Below are 14,710 nucleotides of genomic sequence, written 5' to 3'. Positions count from 1 at the left end.
TAGTTAAAAGCATTCAGATTCAGTCTGCCCTAGAAACTTATCGGAGTGAGGTGGGAGATGCACCCAAAAAAAAGGGATGGTGTCTGGGAAGGGCAAAGTACTGTCACTGACAGTTCCTTCAACGTCAGGGTTTTTCCCATGCATGATGCCCAAGAATGGTGAGCTGACAACAAGCTTTGATCAGTGAGCTGATACCTGTAGATGGAAGAGGAAGGATTGTCCTGACAGGAGTAGGTTAGGACAGTGTGACTGGTGACCTATTTGGAGACTGTGTAGACCAGGAAGACTTGCAAAGTTTCATTTGCTGCTAGCTTGGAGCTTCTCCTTCCTCTTTCAAGTTCCTCAGGCCAGTGCCTCTATTATCCATGGCCCACACCACATCCTTCTCTTTCTAACTCCATGCAGTAACAAAGGAGCAATCTGCCCAGCCATTAAACCAATACAAGCATTAAGAATGAGTCTGAAGAGGAAGCTAGCTGGATCTTCAGCCTCAGATTACCAAGATCTTGTCTGCCAGAGTGCAACATTTGGCGTCCAGCCATTGTGCTACTCGTCTTCTGGGTCCCAGACACAGGGGCCATTGCTCACTAGGTCCCCTATTCACCAGGCCATTTCTCTTTGTTCAGGCTGGTGGCACCAAATACAATTAGCTCTTCCTATCTCCTTGCATGCCTTGGCAAATCCTGTGCCTTTTGGTTTGGGCGTCCTTTTGCACTGATGTAGAAATAATTGATTCTGACCCTTTCACATGCAGCTGTGACTTGCAGCAGGATCACCTGAACGCACCCAGTTTGCTTGCACAGTGATATCTGATTTGCCTGTTCTGTCCAGCCGCCTTTGCAGTGAGTCAGACACCTCTGAGCAATCCCATCTCCTCCTGGCTTGCACTGCCAGGAAGTGAGAGACCGGAGGAGACTCCCTGTGGCCCACCCTAAGGTGTGGAGTGTGCAGTTAGCCTGAGGCCATGTCTGCTCTGATCTCCTTTCTTCTCCTGGTGCAATGCTCTCATGGAAAGGATGACCTTGCTTACTTGGACAAGAATAAATCTTGTAAAAAATCAGAGGTTGGGGTTTATTTCCACTTAAACAATGCAAAGTGTAATGGTCCAAGTGTTAGGGTAGCAGTAGTGTTGGCTTTATACTTCCTAATTGAATCAACTTGGCTGCCTCTCCCAAGAGTTTGCTGACCTTTTTCTTTCTCCTCTATCCCTTTTCCCTTTGTTCTGCTAGTGAGAACTTCTGTGTGGACACTGAAAACTACATATAAATATGTCTGTGCCACTAACCAAATAATTCTTGACCTAATTAAGCAGAGCTTCCTTTGGCAAAAGCTCAGCTGGCAGTGGCATGCCACTTTTGTGATAGTTTTCATACACAGCTGTAATAAAAGCAGCTGCATTGCTTTGATGCTGCATGTGAGGGCCTGGTAGGATCCTGCATGCTCATTCCAGAGAGCCTCAGAGCTGGATTTTGGGGGCTGGTGCATGAAAACCTACGGAGGGGTTTCCCATTAGCCTGCAGTTACACGGGTGTTGCCCACAAGAAAAGACTGACTCGCTCTCTCTTAATGAGGCCTTTTCCTGTAGTACTGGATGCTGCTTTCACTGTTCAACAATTTTCGCCCACCACTTTCAGACCTTGTGGACTAGGCAGGTATTTCTGAAAGCACTCACCTGAATAACCACTTTTTTTGTTGTTCTTTCCCTTGCCCAGGGAGATGCTCTGCTGCCTTTCTGTGATGCTCTTACCCGTGGTCAGCTCAGGGCAGCTCACTCATGGTGACTCATGCTGGTTTGCAGTGCGTGATCCCTCGACCTCCGTGACCCTAAATAATTTGAGCACAGAATGGGATTTGTCCTGGCATGAAAATGAGCATGGAGAGAAGGGTATCATGACTCCCAGGAACATACAGGCAGGCAGTGCTGGGAGCTTTGGAGAAAAGGCAAGCAGCACAGGGAGGACAGAGCTAACCTGTTTCCACAGCACCCCCTGCTTGGTACCTGCTGCCTTCTCCTCTGGCAGCCACCCTGCTCCTCCAGGGGAGGTTTCCACTGATCCTGTGGTTGCCCTGGGGACAGGACCTTTCTTCATGTGTTCACTGGAGAAGTGCTGAGAAGAAGTTTTTCAGATTGCCTGAGTTGCACATGCTCTGACCATGAGAGAAGTTGGACCCTGTACAGCTGCCTGCCACCCTGCAAAATAGGAACTGTGATACTGGTGCTTTTATAGTTCCTCAATAAGTGACAATAAAATATGTGTATTTTTAATGCTACAGCTGGCTCTGGCAGTGTCACAGAGACCCATTATTTGCCTGGGGGAGATGGGGACTCCAGATCAAATGAGATTTAATCTCTTGTCAAAGGCCTCCTGTATTTTCTCTGTATTCCTTTATTGTCCTGATTTGCTGTAGAGGCTTATGCTCTATCTTATGATAGGTTATACTTGAATAACTTGCACAGAACTTTAATAAAAGTTCTCCTTGTGGAATGTGGTCCCTGTTCCTCTCTGGCCATACCCAACATACAACATACCCCTATCAGTTTTTGCACAAACTAGAGCGGTACTCCTTGTCAAAAAGTTCCAAATGAAGGAAAAAATGGAAGTGTTTTAGCCAAAATATTTGCCAAAGTATTTGGTCCACATGAAACATGTTGACTATAAGTTTCAAGACTGCCACCTTTAAACAGCCAAGTGTCTTGAGTTAGGTGTTTCTGCTGCATGGAGAATTTGAGTAAGCACGTTTAACTTCAGGAATTCTGCCAAAGCAGGTTTAATACTCCTACGTATGCAAAAAAGCTGGTCTTGGGAGAAGCAGATGCTGCAGCAGAGCAGTTGTGAGAGCAGGGCTAGGCTGCATCAGAGATTTTAGTTCCATTTCAGTAACAGCTGATTAGAATAGATATGTGGAACATTGTAAAAAATACTGTTGTTTTTTTTATGTATTCATCAAGCTGAGGTGATCTGGACCCCAGACTGGCTGAAGGTCTTTGAGGAATGATGGCTCTGGGGCCAGCCACAGATTTTACCATTTCCTCTTGCCACCAGTGGTGACTAAGTGGTGAAATTGATACGACACAACACACAGGTTTTCTTCCTGATTAACCAAACGGATGCATCTCGCTGCAATTATCACCCTTCACTTAGCATTTCAAGGCCACTTACCCCCTCCCGCAGGCGTCGGCAGCCCTGGCTGAGGGCTGAGTGCAGTCACTCCTGGCCGACCCCTCCAGGCGGTGCCAAGTGCCTCCCGGCCCTGGCTGTCAGAGCATTGATTCACCACCGATCCCACCCATCCTGCCTCATCTCTCATCTCTCATCCTGGCTCCCGGGGGTGGGGAAGCCCCTACCCCGGGTGGGGATGCTCCTACCCCTGGTGGATCGGTGCTGCAGGGGTGGTGCAGGTGCAAAGCTGAGGCAGAGACTGAGCTGTGGTCCAGTGTCTGCCTGCCAGCACCTTCCTGTGGCTGAGCCACCTCCATGGGGGCATCTGTCCCACTGGGGACGGGCACAGGGCCACAGGGAGCAGGGCAGGGGCACAGCAGGGCACATACATGGGTGAGGAGCAGGAGGGAAGGAGGGGAGCTGTAACCCTGTAACCCTGTAGCGGTTACCGGGCTGTAACCCCGATTGGGCAGTGGGGAGGTTCCTGCACTGCTGACCCACATATCTGTGGGGAAGAGAAAGCTGTGGGTTTACCACGGGTTTCAGCTTACCGTGGAATGTATGCCTGGTGCCTGCTCCACTATGACAGCACTGACTTTGGGTGAACAAAGATATTTGCAACAGGGAGTGAACACAGATATTTTAATTGCTTCATATTTTATTCTCGTTTGTTTCCGTTTTTTTTAGTTTGGTTTCTTTTTAGCTGACTGTGAAATTAGCGGTACTTCACAGGAGGGCCTGGAATGAAGGTTTTGCAATGCATAAAGTGTCTTTTTACTATTATTACTATATTATGTACTTTTTAAAAGCATCATTTGGTTTTCAAGGTGCTCCTTCTGCCTTCCCCTCCCCTTCTCCCATTATTTGTAATCCAAAAGGTCCTTATGATTGTTTATTGCACTGTGATTGCAGAAGTTTTGTGTGTGTGTGTAGATGTAGATGCTTTATTTTACCACCTCTCATCCCATTCCATTCTTCAGTATAAAATTGTTCTCACTCCCACTCCCAACAAACCCTTAGGGGCTAGTCCTGCCTTCTCTTCCCTCCCTCCCTTCTCTTCTTCCTCCTTTTAACCATTGATTTTTAAAATGTTGCTTACTGATTCCTGGTATGTGCTAGGTGAAGAGACCAACTGTGTATATCAAGGTGTCCAGTGCCATCTAAGACGTTCTGCTGGAATAGAAGGTTTGGCTGAGGCAAGCTCCTAGGGAATGTTTCCCTGCCCTGCCCAGGTGTCTTGGATGCTCAAGGGTTCCTCCAATGGCACCAGATCCCTAAGTATGCAATAGGATCTGTTCCCAGTGGATGAGTCTGCCTGGGAGCATCCACATTTGAACAGATTTGGTTTTAAACTGGGATGGTATTTCCCCCATAGCTGCATGGCCCTGTGGGGGTATCCCTTCTGCAAGTGGCTAGTGAGGGCTGTGCAGCACTTCACAGAAATGTGGGCTGGGTTGAACACCCTGATCAGACCTCTGGACTTTTGGCTCCCTGCATGTGGAGGGGGTGGCACATGGGGTAGGGCTGCATGACAGACCCTTTCCCTGCAGCATGTGAACTTGTATGACTCCCAAACTGGGATGAATAATCAAACCCTTAGTTCTCATGAGACACATGATGTTTCAAGGAAACAGGAGACATCATGTGAGTTTTGGAGTACTTAAGATGGTGAGCTTTCATACAAAAAGGCTTTTTAAGAGCCAAATGGCCCACTTGAAAGAGATCAGTGTATAGCTTGGATCTCTGATAGGGCTGAACTCTGCTCCATTCATCCACCCCTCCATGCAAGGGGTTGGAATGAACTCTGTGATTTGCACTGAGTTTGCCCGTCCTCAGCTCCTCAGCCCAGCTTCAGCCCTCTGATTCTTGCTTACTGAGTGATTGCTGTGATTATTGTACCAGCCTCTGGATCCAGTTCCCACACAGGTGTGGAGCAAGGAACAGCATCTAGGCAGACCTAGGCAAAGGGGCTGAATCCCTCTCCAAGATCCAACCTGTATGAACAGATGGCCTCCCAAAACCTCTCCTCCTGAACTGATCCTGTGCAGGGAGGAATGGAAATACTTTCTGATGTTGTATTTTAGCTGTCTTAGAGAAAGGGAGATAAGGTTTACTTATACAGGGGAGGAAAGAGGAGTCTTCATTCCCACCAGGGAACCTCGAATTTTTGATCCTCCAGTTTAGACAGGGAATGGGGTGCCTATATTTGGGAGAAGAGAATATAGCTGTGAAATGTGCTGTCATCATCTCCTTTGCTAGCCAGTGCTTTCTGCCACCACCTGTGTGTGCCTGCCACCACCTGTGTGTTCCCTTGCCGTAACACTTCCCTTCTTTGTTCCCATTAGCCCTCAGTGAGCAGTTGTATGTTTTTGGAGATCTTTACTTTGATACCTGCAATTGTTCTGCTTCCCCAACACTGAGGGAAGCCCTTTGACAGGAGCAGACAGTGGCTTCGCAGCCTGAGAAGGCTCAGCCAACATCACCTGTAAGGAAAGGGAGCTCAGCAGGCTTGGCCAATGTCCCCCAGTGCCCACGGGTGACACTCCTGTGTGGCACTCAGGTACTGGGGCAGCTCTGCTGCTGTGGGTACGACCTGCAGAGCGTTTGTGAAGCTGCAGCGTGTGAACCTGCCCTGTGATCAGCAGACAAGCAGGCAGTCCTCCCCCAGCCTCCAGCACCTGAGCACGGCTGTGCTGGGGCAGGGCTGCCTCGCTCCCCGAGGCTGGGCTGGGAAAAGATCCAGCAGCCAGGCTGAGGAAGGGCTGCGGTGCTGTGCGGCTGCCAGGAAATCTGAGCCCTCCAGGCAGGTCTGAAGCTCAAACGAAGCTCATTAGGGCTCAGTTATGTGAGGGGTTTCTCCCCGCCCACCCGGTGTTCTTGCACACCAGCTGTGTCACCTCCAATGTGCCCCGGCTCTTGTTTGCACATCTGGGGAGTTTGGGGTTGGGTAGGCACTGTGCAAGCAGAAGAGCAAGAGACAGAAGGCCTCCTGTGCCCAGAGTACTGATGCTGGTGAGAAGCAGAACGTTTTATTCCAATGTTTGTTCTTATTAATGAAAGAAAGAGGGTCTTTAGAAAAGGTCTTCCTGCATTTCAGCTGCCTTTTATAAAGCCTCTGGAAAGTTTCCAGTCTTATAATGATGGGGGAATGCTGCTCCCGAGATATATTTTGCATTAAGTGAGTCTGGGAGAATCGAGGTGGAGACAAGGATCTCAGGCGCAGAACTTCCAACTCCCACCTGCGTGCTTTAGGAGTCATGCTCCATCTTGTGCTCTTTGTGATGCAATGAATGGTTCGAGCTGTGCTAAAAGCCCAGCCCAAATTTAGGAGTAGAAAGTAAACCCGCCCAGCTCCTTGTGGTGAGGAAAATGCTTGTGAAATGAGGGAGGTGGGTTCAAAACCCTGAGGCTGGTAATGGAAACTAATTCAAGCATCTCGTTTGCTGGGCAAGTTCCCTAACCACAGAGCGAGCCTGCAGAGGGAGCAGGCTCCGTCCAACGGAGGAAACGCCCGTGCACCTCCTCACTGAGGAGCACCAGCAGTTATAGTGGAGGCAAGTCATGCTATGCAGAGGATAAGTCCGACGTCTCCGATTCGGTTGTAGAGTACGGCTTGGAGGGCGGCAGTGTTAGCTTCTGCTCGGCCGTGTCATCAGCTGATTAGTAGGAAGGATATGATTCCGACTCCTTCTCAGCTGATGAATAGGACAAATAGGTTGTTGGCGATGATTAGAATGAGTATGGCGATTCGGAAGAATAGTAGGTAGGTGAAGAATTTTGTGATGTAGGGGTCTGAGGCTATGTATCATGATGCGAATTGTAGGATGGATCATGACACGAATAGTGCAATGGGGAAGAAGGTGAGGGAGTAAAAGTCTATTTTTAGGCTGATAGGGATTTTGAAGTTAGTGATGAATTTTCATTCTCATAGAGAGGTGAGGCTTTCTGTCCCTGAGTAAATGTAGATTGTTATGGGGACTAGGCTGATTAGAAAGGAGGTTTTGACTGTGTTTGTGATTGTGGTTTTGTGATTGGTTTTTCCTATCCCTCCCTGCCTCGGTGCAGGGTGGTCTCTCCCCCACCTCACAGCCTCTGTGTTCTGACACCTAATGTGCGATGTTGGGATCTGGTTCATTCTCCTGGCCAAAGCAGTTACTGCCTTTCCTGCACTAGCTCAGGAAGGCCCACGTCCTGTATCAGCTCTGGAGGACTATCAACACTGGATGGACAGACATCCTTCCATCCTTTCCACGTGTGACTCTTTCTGTGACAACAGTTCTGGCTTTTAACCCCTTCTGGTGATGGAGTTGGGGTGGCCTGGGGTGCTCTGCTGCACAGGAGAACAAACACCCCAGGCTCACTCTGCAGCATCTCTCAGATTGTCTCTTCCTGGGTGGCAGGATCTATGCTTGCCGAGTTCTCCTACACCTCCCTAGCCCAACATCAGGAACCAAGCAGAGCCCCAAGAGGGATATATCCCTGACAGGAACCAAGCTTCCTCATTCCCAAGCCAAGAGGTGCTTGAATCAGCATCCTTTGGGCACAGATAGTGCCTTTGTATCTGAAACTGTTTGGGCTGAGTGAAGCACTGCCTGTAGCTCATCACATCGGCGCTGCCCACAGACTAATGACACTTAGGTGGTACTGGCAGCTTGGAATGACGTGAACCGCTGTGTTAACAAACCAACAGCCACTCCTGCCCTGCCGCGGGCTGCAACAGCTCAGACCACACAGCTCATGGTGCTCCCCTTTCCTTCCTCAAGCAGCAGAACTGTGTCACCACGGGGGCAGGGTCTGCCACTCTCAGGACACAGGATGCTCAGGCACCGCTCCATGCAGAACTCCTCACTGGAGTGCTGTGGCCACCCTGGCTGCAGGGGCAGTGCTGCTCTGTCCTTTGCCCTGAGTTTTCCCCCCAGGTGCATGACTTGCATGCAATCTGCAGTTTCAATGACCAGTCACTAGATGTTAAAATGCTTTTGCATTCTCTCAGCTTCCCCAATGACATAGTGGAGTTGTCATCACCCCACTGTTAACCCACTTTCCCAGTTATTGGAATGCTGAGCATCAAACACTCCCATGGAGCCCAACCTCACTGCTGTGCTGTGGTGAGCCATAAGCATCTCTCCAAATGCATGTCCCTTGGAGAAGAGAGAACAGTGACTAAATTGGTTTCTGAATTTGCATCAGCGTTTTTAAACGTCTACGCATTATGACCCCAAAACCTCAATTTTCTCCATGCTCTGATGGAAAAGGATGGAGGGATGGGCATTATGACTGTTCTGTCCACAGGGGCCCCTTAGGCGAGTTATTTCCCACCAGGCTCATTTCCTGTGCTGTCAGTCCACTTCACACCTTCAGCTAAAAATGGTCTTTTGCAAAACCTCCTGGGCAGTAACAGAAATGAGTGTGGATCCAGGGATGCCACAGAGTGCTAACAACCTCTTCTCTCATTTGAAAGCTCAAATGCTCCTGAACTCATCCTGCATCCAAGGATGTACTGATGCCTAGTTAAAGCTACAGCCTGGTGACAGTTCTTCACCAGGCTGTAGCTCTAACTAGGCATCAGTAAAGACAATGAACAAAATAGGAAGGTTTAGCTGCTCAAAAGTGCCCCTCTGAAAATTTAATTATCTAATCCAGGGTTCTTCAATAATTGCCCAATTCCCATCAGAAGAAGTGAGCGAGCACCTTCCTTCCCAAAGCTGAGCTCCACAGACACAGGTAAGTCACATGAGAATATGGCTGCTTTCCTACAGGAAAAACGCAAGACCAGATATATTTCACACAGTGTTATTCACACATTTTCATTTTGATTTTTACAGTATATACACGTGAACATTACATTATTCAATACGAGCCACCTGGAGTCAAACCTAATCAAACTGGTCCGTAAACAATCTATATCAAAAAGCAATACTTGAGCAAAAAGTCTAGTGGTTCTACCCAAACCCTAAAATAGTTGCAAGGAAATCCAGTGATTTTCATGTTCTTGGATAGAATTTGTGCACAAATGATCTCAAGAGAGCAAGTGGAAGATTATACTCAAGATATTGAAAGCACCAAGGATGACAGTTACAGGACTGTTTAAATTCAACCATGGCATGAGTGCTGCAGGGACATTATCAGTTTCTGCCTGGACATAACCAAAAGCCTGCTGTACTGTCTTAGGCGTTGGAAGGAATGCCGGCTCTGTGGATTATAACACACGGCACAGGTTCACAGGGTAAAGACAGTCACTGAGAATTGATGTGTCCAAAGAGTGGCTCAAAGTCATCCTTTGGGTGACTTACAGGAAAGCTCTGGCTCCAATGACTGGACTGGTACCTCTGGGGAGGAATTTTGTGAACTGCCATGCAAAAACTACTTGGCAATTAGAATTGTGCTTACTCAAAACAACGAGGCCTCCTACTTCACTTCATGCAGGCACTGGAAGTAGGCTGGAAGAGATTTTGCCATTTGCCTATCAAGGAGTTCTTACTACCATTAGAAACGCAGCGCCTCAGATATCTGCTAGATAACAGTTATGTAACCCTGGTACCAACAGTAACATGACAGAATTCCTCATACAAGTTTGTACCACTACTATTTTCTTTCTCAAGATCACACCCCTACCAAAACAGCCTTTTATTTGATCAATGCTCAAGACGTTGTTTCCAAACTACCACGCTGATCAAAACTTTAGGTTAAGCCATCCAAATGAACATTTTACACAAAATACTTACTTCAACAACATACAAAGCACTTTCTTTATCTTTCAGAAACTGAATATACAAAGTAAGCTTTTTCCAAAATATTTCCATAGGCAAAGGATTAAAAAGGATTTTAATTATACACATATGGTCACAATTCTGCCTTAAAAAGATCATTGGGAAATGTACATAAGGCCGCTTGTATATGTACATCATCTTTATGTTACTGTTACAATGTCATATGTCCAGAGAAAAAAATCGACAGTATCATACATATTTGCTTTACGCTGCGAGAAGGCTATTCAAAAATACAGTACTCTTCTGTACAAAAAATTCATGCCACATTTATTAAGATGGAAGAAGCATTGGTTTCTGTAATAACCAAATATTTCAGTCCACTTCTTACTATGCTTATTTATCCTGATTTAAAATTTGAACAGATTGATTTCCCAAAGTGTCCATATGAACAGATTCAACAGCTATGTTATAAACAAAACATAATGTTTCTCACAATAGATAAAAAGAAAGCCGGTTAATATTTTTGAAACCATATAAAGATAGAATTTTAAAAAAATCACTCTTGATTTGCTGAAATAAATTTACATTATACAACACTATATGCCGGGGGAAAGAAGGGAATGAGGATATGAATATACACTAAAATGCAAATTTTTGTCCCAAAAAGGAGTAAAACAAATTACATTTACAGCATGAAGGTTTACAAATGTACATCTGTACAACCAAGGTAAGCATCACTACTAAATTAGCAAGGCTTTGTAATAAACATCGAAACGAGAGATTTGTTTTCAAACTGTAAACTTACACCTATTAACTACACGTATACAATGCATATATTTATAGGAAGCAAAAAGCTATCTGAATATTTAATCAATCATGCTTAAATGTTGAGCTATCAAGTTTACTTTTCAGTGGCCCCTTCTCTTTATCATTACCTATTTTTTGCATCTACAGTGAGAAAGCAAAATAAATGCTCAACACTTTCAAATCCTTACAATTCTATATGCAAAATAAAAAAATACGTATCTCTACTCTTCCTGCATTGTAAAACTGACTGTAAAGTTAATACAGGTTCACTCCTTTTCCAACAGAGTACTTTGCTGAATGGAAGTACCACCATCATTTTAATCCCTCTACCTTGTACAACAATTAAATATATAAGTATATACAGCACTTTATTTTTAATACATCGCTAGAGAAAACCTTAGGGCATGATTTAAAAAAACCTGTATCCACAGCAAGTGCCAAAACCTAGTCTTTTAAAGTTTCCATTGTTCTGTTCTTCCCTACTTTAATTTGCTGTGCCCTGTTTGTTATTTGGATAGGATGTTGTGAACCACCAAAATACAACTTAACTTTTCAACATGTTAAATAATGTTTATGCAGCTGATCAATTTTAATCTGGTATAAAAGACTTCACACAAAAGGGAAAAATAAGGTTTAATTCTATATACAACTCTATAAACCTGTTGTGCTATGATGCTGGGTAGACCTACCAGATTGCAAGCCAGTGTATTAAAAGAATACTGTACTTTTTCCCTTTAAAAACTATTTCAGTGACTTTACAAGGTAAAAATTTACAAAATATGTGACAGCTATTTTGATACAATTACATCATATACAGGCATTCTGTGCTTTGCCAGCCATCCAATCTGATAGGTCTCCGGATCAGGGCTGGAGATTTTTTTTAACAATTCACTCCCCAAAAATATACACAAGAATAAAAATTTTACAAATGGATGAACAAAGTCAATAAATAGATTTAAAAAAATCAGAACATTTAGAGTTAAGTTGTAGGTTTTGATAATTCACAATTTAATTTTTCTTCTGTTTCTCTTTGTCTTTTACAGCATCCCATTTGGTGGTCCACCAATTGGCCCCAGATCAGCACTGTTCTTCAGGTAATACTTCTCCAGCTTGGCCAGAATGTGTTTGCCATAGGTGTATTTACGCAGAGTCGTGATGTGGGGTCGAATCTGTAATAAGAAACACGTTTGGCTTTTTTAACATCCACACTTTTAAGTAAAGGTGACTACACTTTGAAAAAATATGCAAAAAGATGCCAGAAGCCTGTATTTCAAAGTGCTGGAAGTTTCTGGAAAAATGTAAAACTGGTGATTTTGACTCATCAAATAACTGATGTTCCTATTGCAGGAAAACGGAGGCAGTACTTTGTTGGAGAGCCCTGTTGGTGACTGGGGGAAGCAGAGCTCCTGCACGAATATCCTAGGCCCTGTGTTAAATAGCCTCTGGCCATCATGGCAACAGCACACTTCTCCATGTCTGGATATTCTTAAGTAGAAATGTGCCTGTGCTAGGAAATATGGGACTCTCTTTTTGGAGGAACTGCAGAGTGGATTTATACCCACAACCAGGAAATAAAAAGAGAAACCAGTATTTCTCCTGTTATATGAATAGTGATGACAGATACTGCATTTTCCTGTTAGAAGTATTTTCACATAAAAGGTGGCACAAAGACAGGAGATGATATCCAGCTATTGAAACTTTCCTTTCTTAGCTTAGTGCAGAGATCTGAATGTTTTCTCCTTTACCAAGCTCCACTGAATGTCATGGAGCTTGGTAAATGTCCTCAAGCTCTAGATTACTGAAGCGTTGAGTTTTACATCTGCAGGGAAAGGTGCTGTGGCAGAACAGCTATCCAGACATATTTCTGAATCCCTGCAAGCATGCACACCCATACCTTGTGCATGATGATCTTCCTCTGGGCGGGCTCGGCCATGTCGATCATCTTCTGCACGACATAGTTGGCATACTGGTCCTTCATCATGGTGTATAAGGCACTGTGCGGGCCGTCGTTCTGGCAGCACACCTCGTCGATCAGCAGGGCTCGCTCTGCGCGCGACGCGTGCGTCACGCACTTCTCCACCACATTGCTGAAAAAGAAGGCAAGTCCATGGTGGGACTGTGTGGCTGCATTTCTCCTCACAGAGAAAAGCAAGGCACAGCTTCCCAAGGATAAGTTCTGGGAATCGCAGCAAGGAACCTCAGAGAAAGAAAAAAACAATTCTTATCTCATTTACTGCTCCTGTTTTGGAACATGTGGAATGTTGTGGAAGATTATTTACCTGAAGGGAATTGGTGACTGGATTCTGGTGGGAGTGTTTTGATTCACTGACCTACTGAATCCACGTGTGTGTGTCGGGACTGTGGGCTGACAGTCACAGGATTCTGTTGAGTGCTTGTGCAGATTCAGTTTAGATGTAGTGTAATGTAGTATGGAATAATATAGTATAATAAAGTAATTATTTAGCCTTCTGATATCAAGGGAGTCAGATGCATAATTTCCTCCCTTTGTCGGGATTGCCTTGATTTCTGATAGGACTGGAGGTGTAACATTCTTTCAGGTAACTACTATCAATTTCTCGGGAAGTTTATCAGTTCTTAATGCCAGTAAAAGAGCATATAGCAAATACATCAATTCCTCATTTTCAAATTTCCAGTCTAATGACTGAGGAAGTTAGTCACCACATCACTATTACTTCATCCATGTGACAGGGTTATTTTCTGATTATCTGGTAGGAGAGATTTTTTCACTGAGCCTACATAGGTACACTGGACTTCAGGCTGCAGATGTGTTCTAGCACATCTATTTTGGTTATGGGCCCTTTGAAGACCCAACAGAGAATGCCAGGTATGAAGACTTCTGCTTTTTGAATAAATGCACTTTCCAAGAGCATGCCTACATCAGAGATTCCATCAAATATTCTTCTGTAGAGCAAGTCTCTGACCTTCCAGTTTATTTCAGAAGCAGGAATGACCATCAAAGCTTGTAACATAGCAAAATGATCCCAGTCCTAAAACTGTGCTTTAGAAATTAAGCAAGTTAGAGGGTTTTGAAGAGTTCTATTCAGGCAAAAAAAAAAAGTCCAAATAAATTGGTTTGCTAGCAATTTTTAAAACAAATGCTCTCATAAAGTCACAGTGCATTTCTACGTCATTTTGATGACAAGGTTACTCTCACTAAATCACCTAGAATGAATACTCAGGTGTATTTTTCCTTCACAAAAGGCACACAATCCATATTTCAGCAAAAAGCACAAAAGGAGGAGTTGTAGGTTCCAATTTCAGAATAGTTCAGTCCTCCTACAACAGTCTTTCAGACTTTCTAACACAGAAAATCCTTGTCAGACTGAACTACCATTTTTTAAAGCTAGTCTTGTTATACTTGCAAATTGCTAGGCTGGATTGAGAGTCAGCAGGTCCCAGCTCATTGTCATCAGCACATCACTTAAGTTCCAGCAGAGCTTTTCACCTGGCTCTGGTTATCCTTACATAAAAACCTGGAACCTGTTCCCTGCACTTGCACAAAGTGAACAAAAGCCATCCCATAAACCCACAGAACCTCCTTTGTTTTGCTACAGAACATTTGTCTCTTCCCCTCCCCAAACCTAGTATAAAAATATCACTATCATTCATCTCTATAAAAATATGGAATTTCAGGAGGTAAGATAAACAATAAAAAAAATTATTGTATCCCTTTAGTAACACAAGAAATAAATTCAGTATTACAACTTTACAAGGTTAATGACTTTTTAGTATATGAAAGTTATGCAATACCTGGCAAATTTGTGCTGACTCAGAGCTAGAACTTTTCCTCTTATTTCTGAAACGATTTTGCTTTTGTCTTCAGGACGACCATGCTCCAGTACATGTTGAATAACGTAATTTCCATATTGATCCTGAAAATAAGATGACTTAAATTTTCTTTTGTGTTCATACCAAATAATGAATACTGACAGCTGTTGTATGTAAGCATAAAGTATGAAATTACTCTTTGCATGAATATAAGGAAAAAACAATGTCAAAATTACAGAACCA

At 44.4% G+C, this 14,710-nt stretch overlaps 1 protein-coding gene across 6 annotated transcripts in view; it reads right to left on the bottom strand.

Annotated features, from left to right (window-relative positions):
- Positions 1–8,940: 8,940 nt before the first annotated feature.
- Positions 8,941–14,710, bottom strand: part of PUM2 (pumilio RNA binding family member 2) — a 69,219-nt gene continuing 63,449 nt past the window's right edge. For all 6 annotated transcript variants that reach the window (XM_030946081.1, XM_030946079.1, XM_030946082.1 and 3 more), the window contains 3 exons: positions 14,450–14,571; positions 12,573–12,765; positions 8,941–11,847 (listed from right to left, as the gene is read on the bottom strand). In XM_030946081.1, coding sequence (XP_030801941.1) covers positions 11,716–11,847; positions 12,573–12,765; positions 14,450–14,571 — 447 coding nt within the window. In that variant the 3' untranslated portion in view covers positions 8,941–11,715. The remainder of the gene's footprint in view (positions 11,848–12,572; positions 12,766–14,449; positions 14,572–14,710) is intronic.

This window comes from Camarhynchus parvulus, chromosome 3, assembly GCF_901933205.1.
Source record: "Camarhynchus parvulus chromosome 3, STF_HiC, whole genome shotgun sequence".
NCBI lineage: Eukaryota > Metazoa > Chordata > Aves > Passeriformes > Thraupidae > Camarhynchus > Camarhynchus parvulus.
This window is presented reverse-complemented; position numbering and strand designations above follow the sequence as displayed.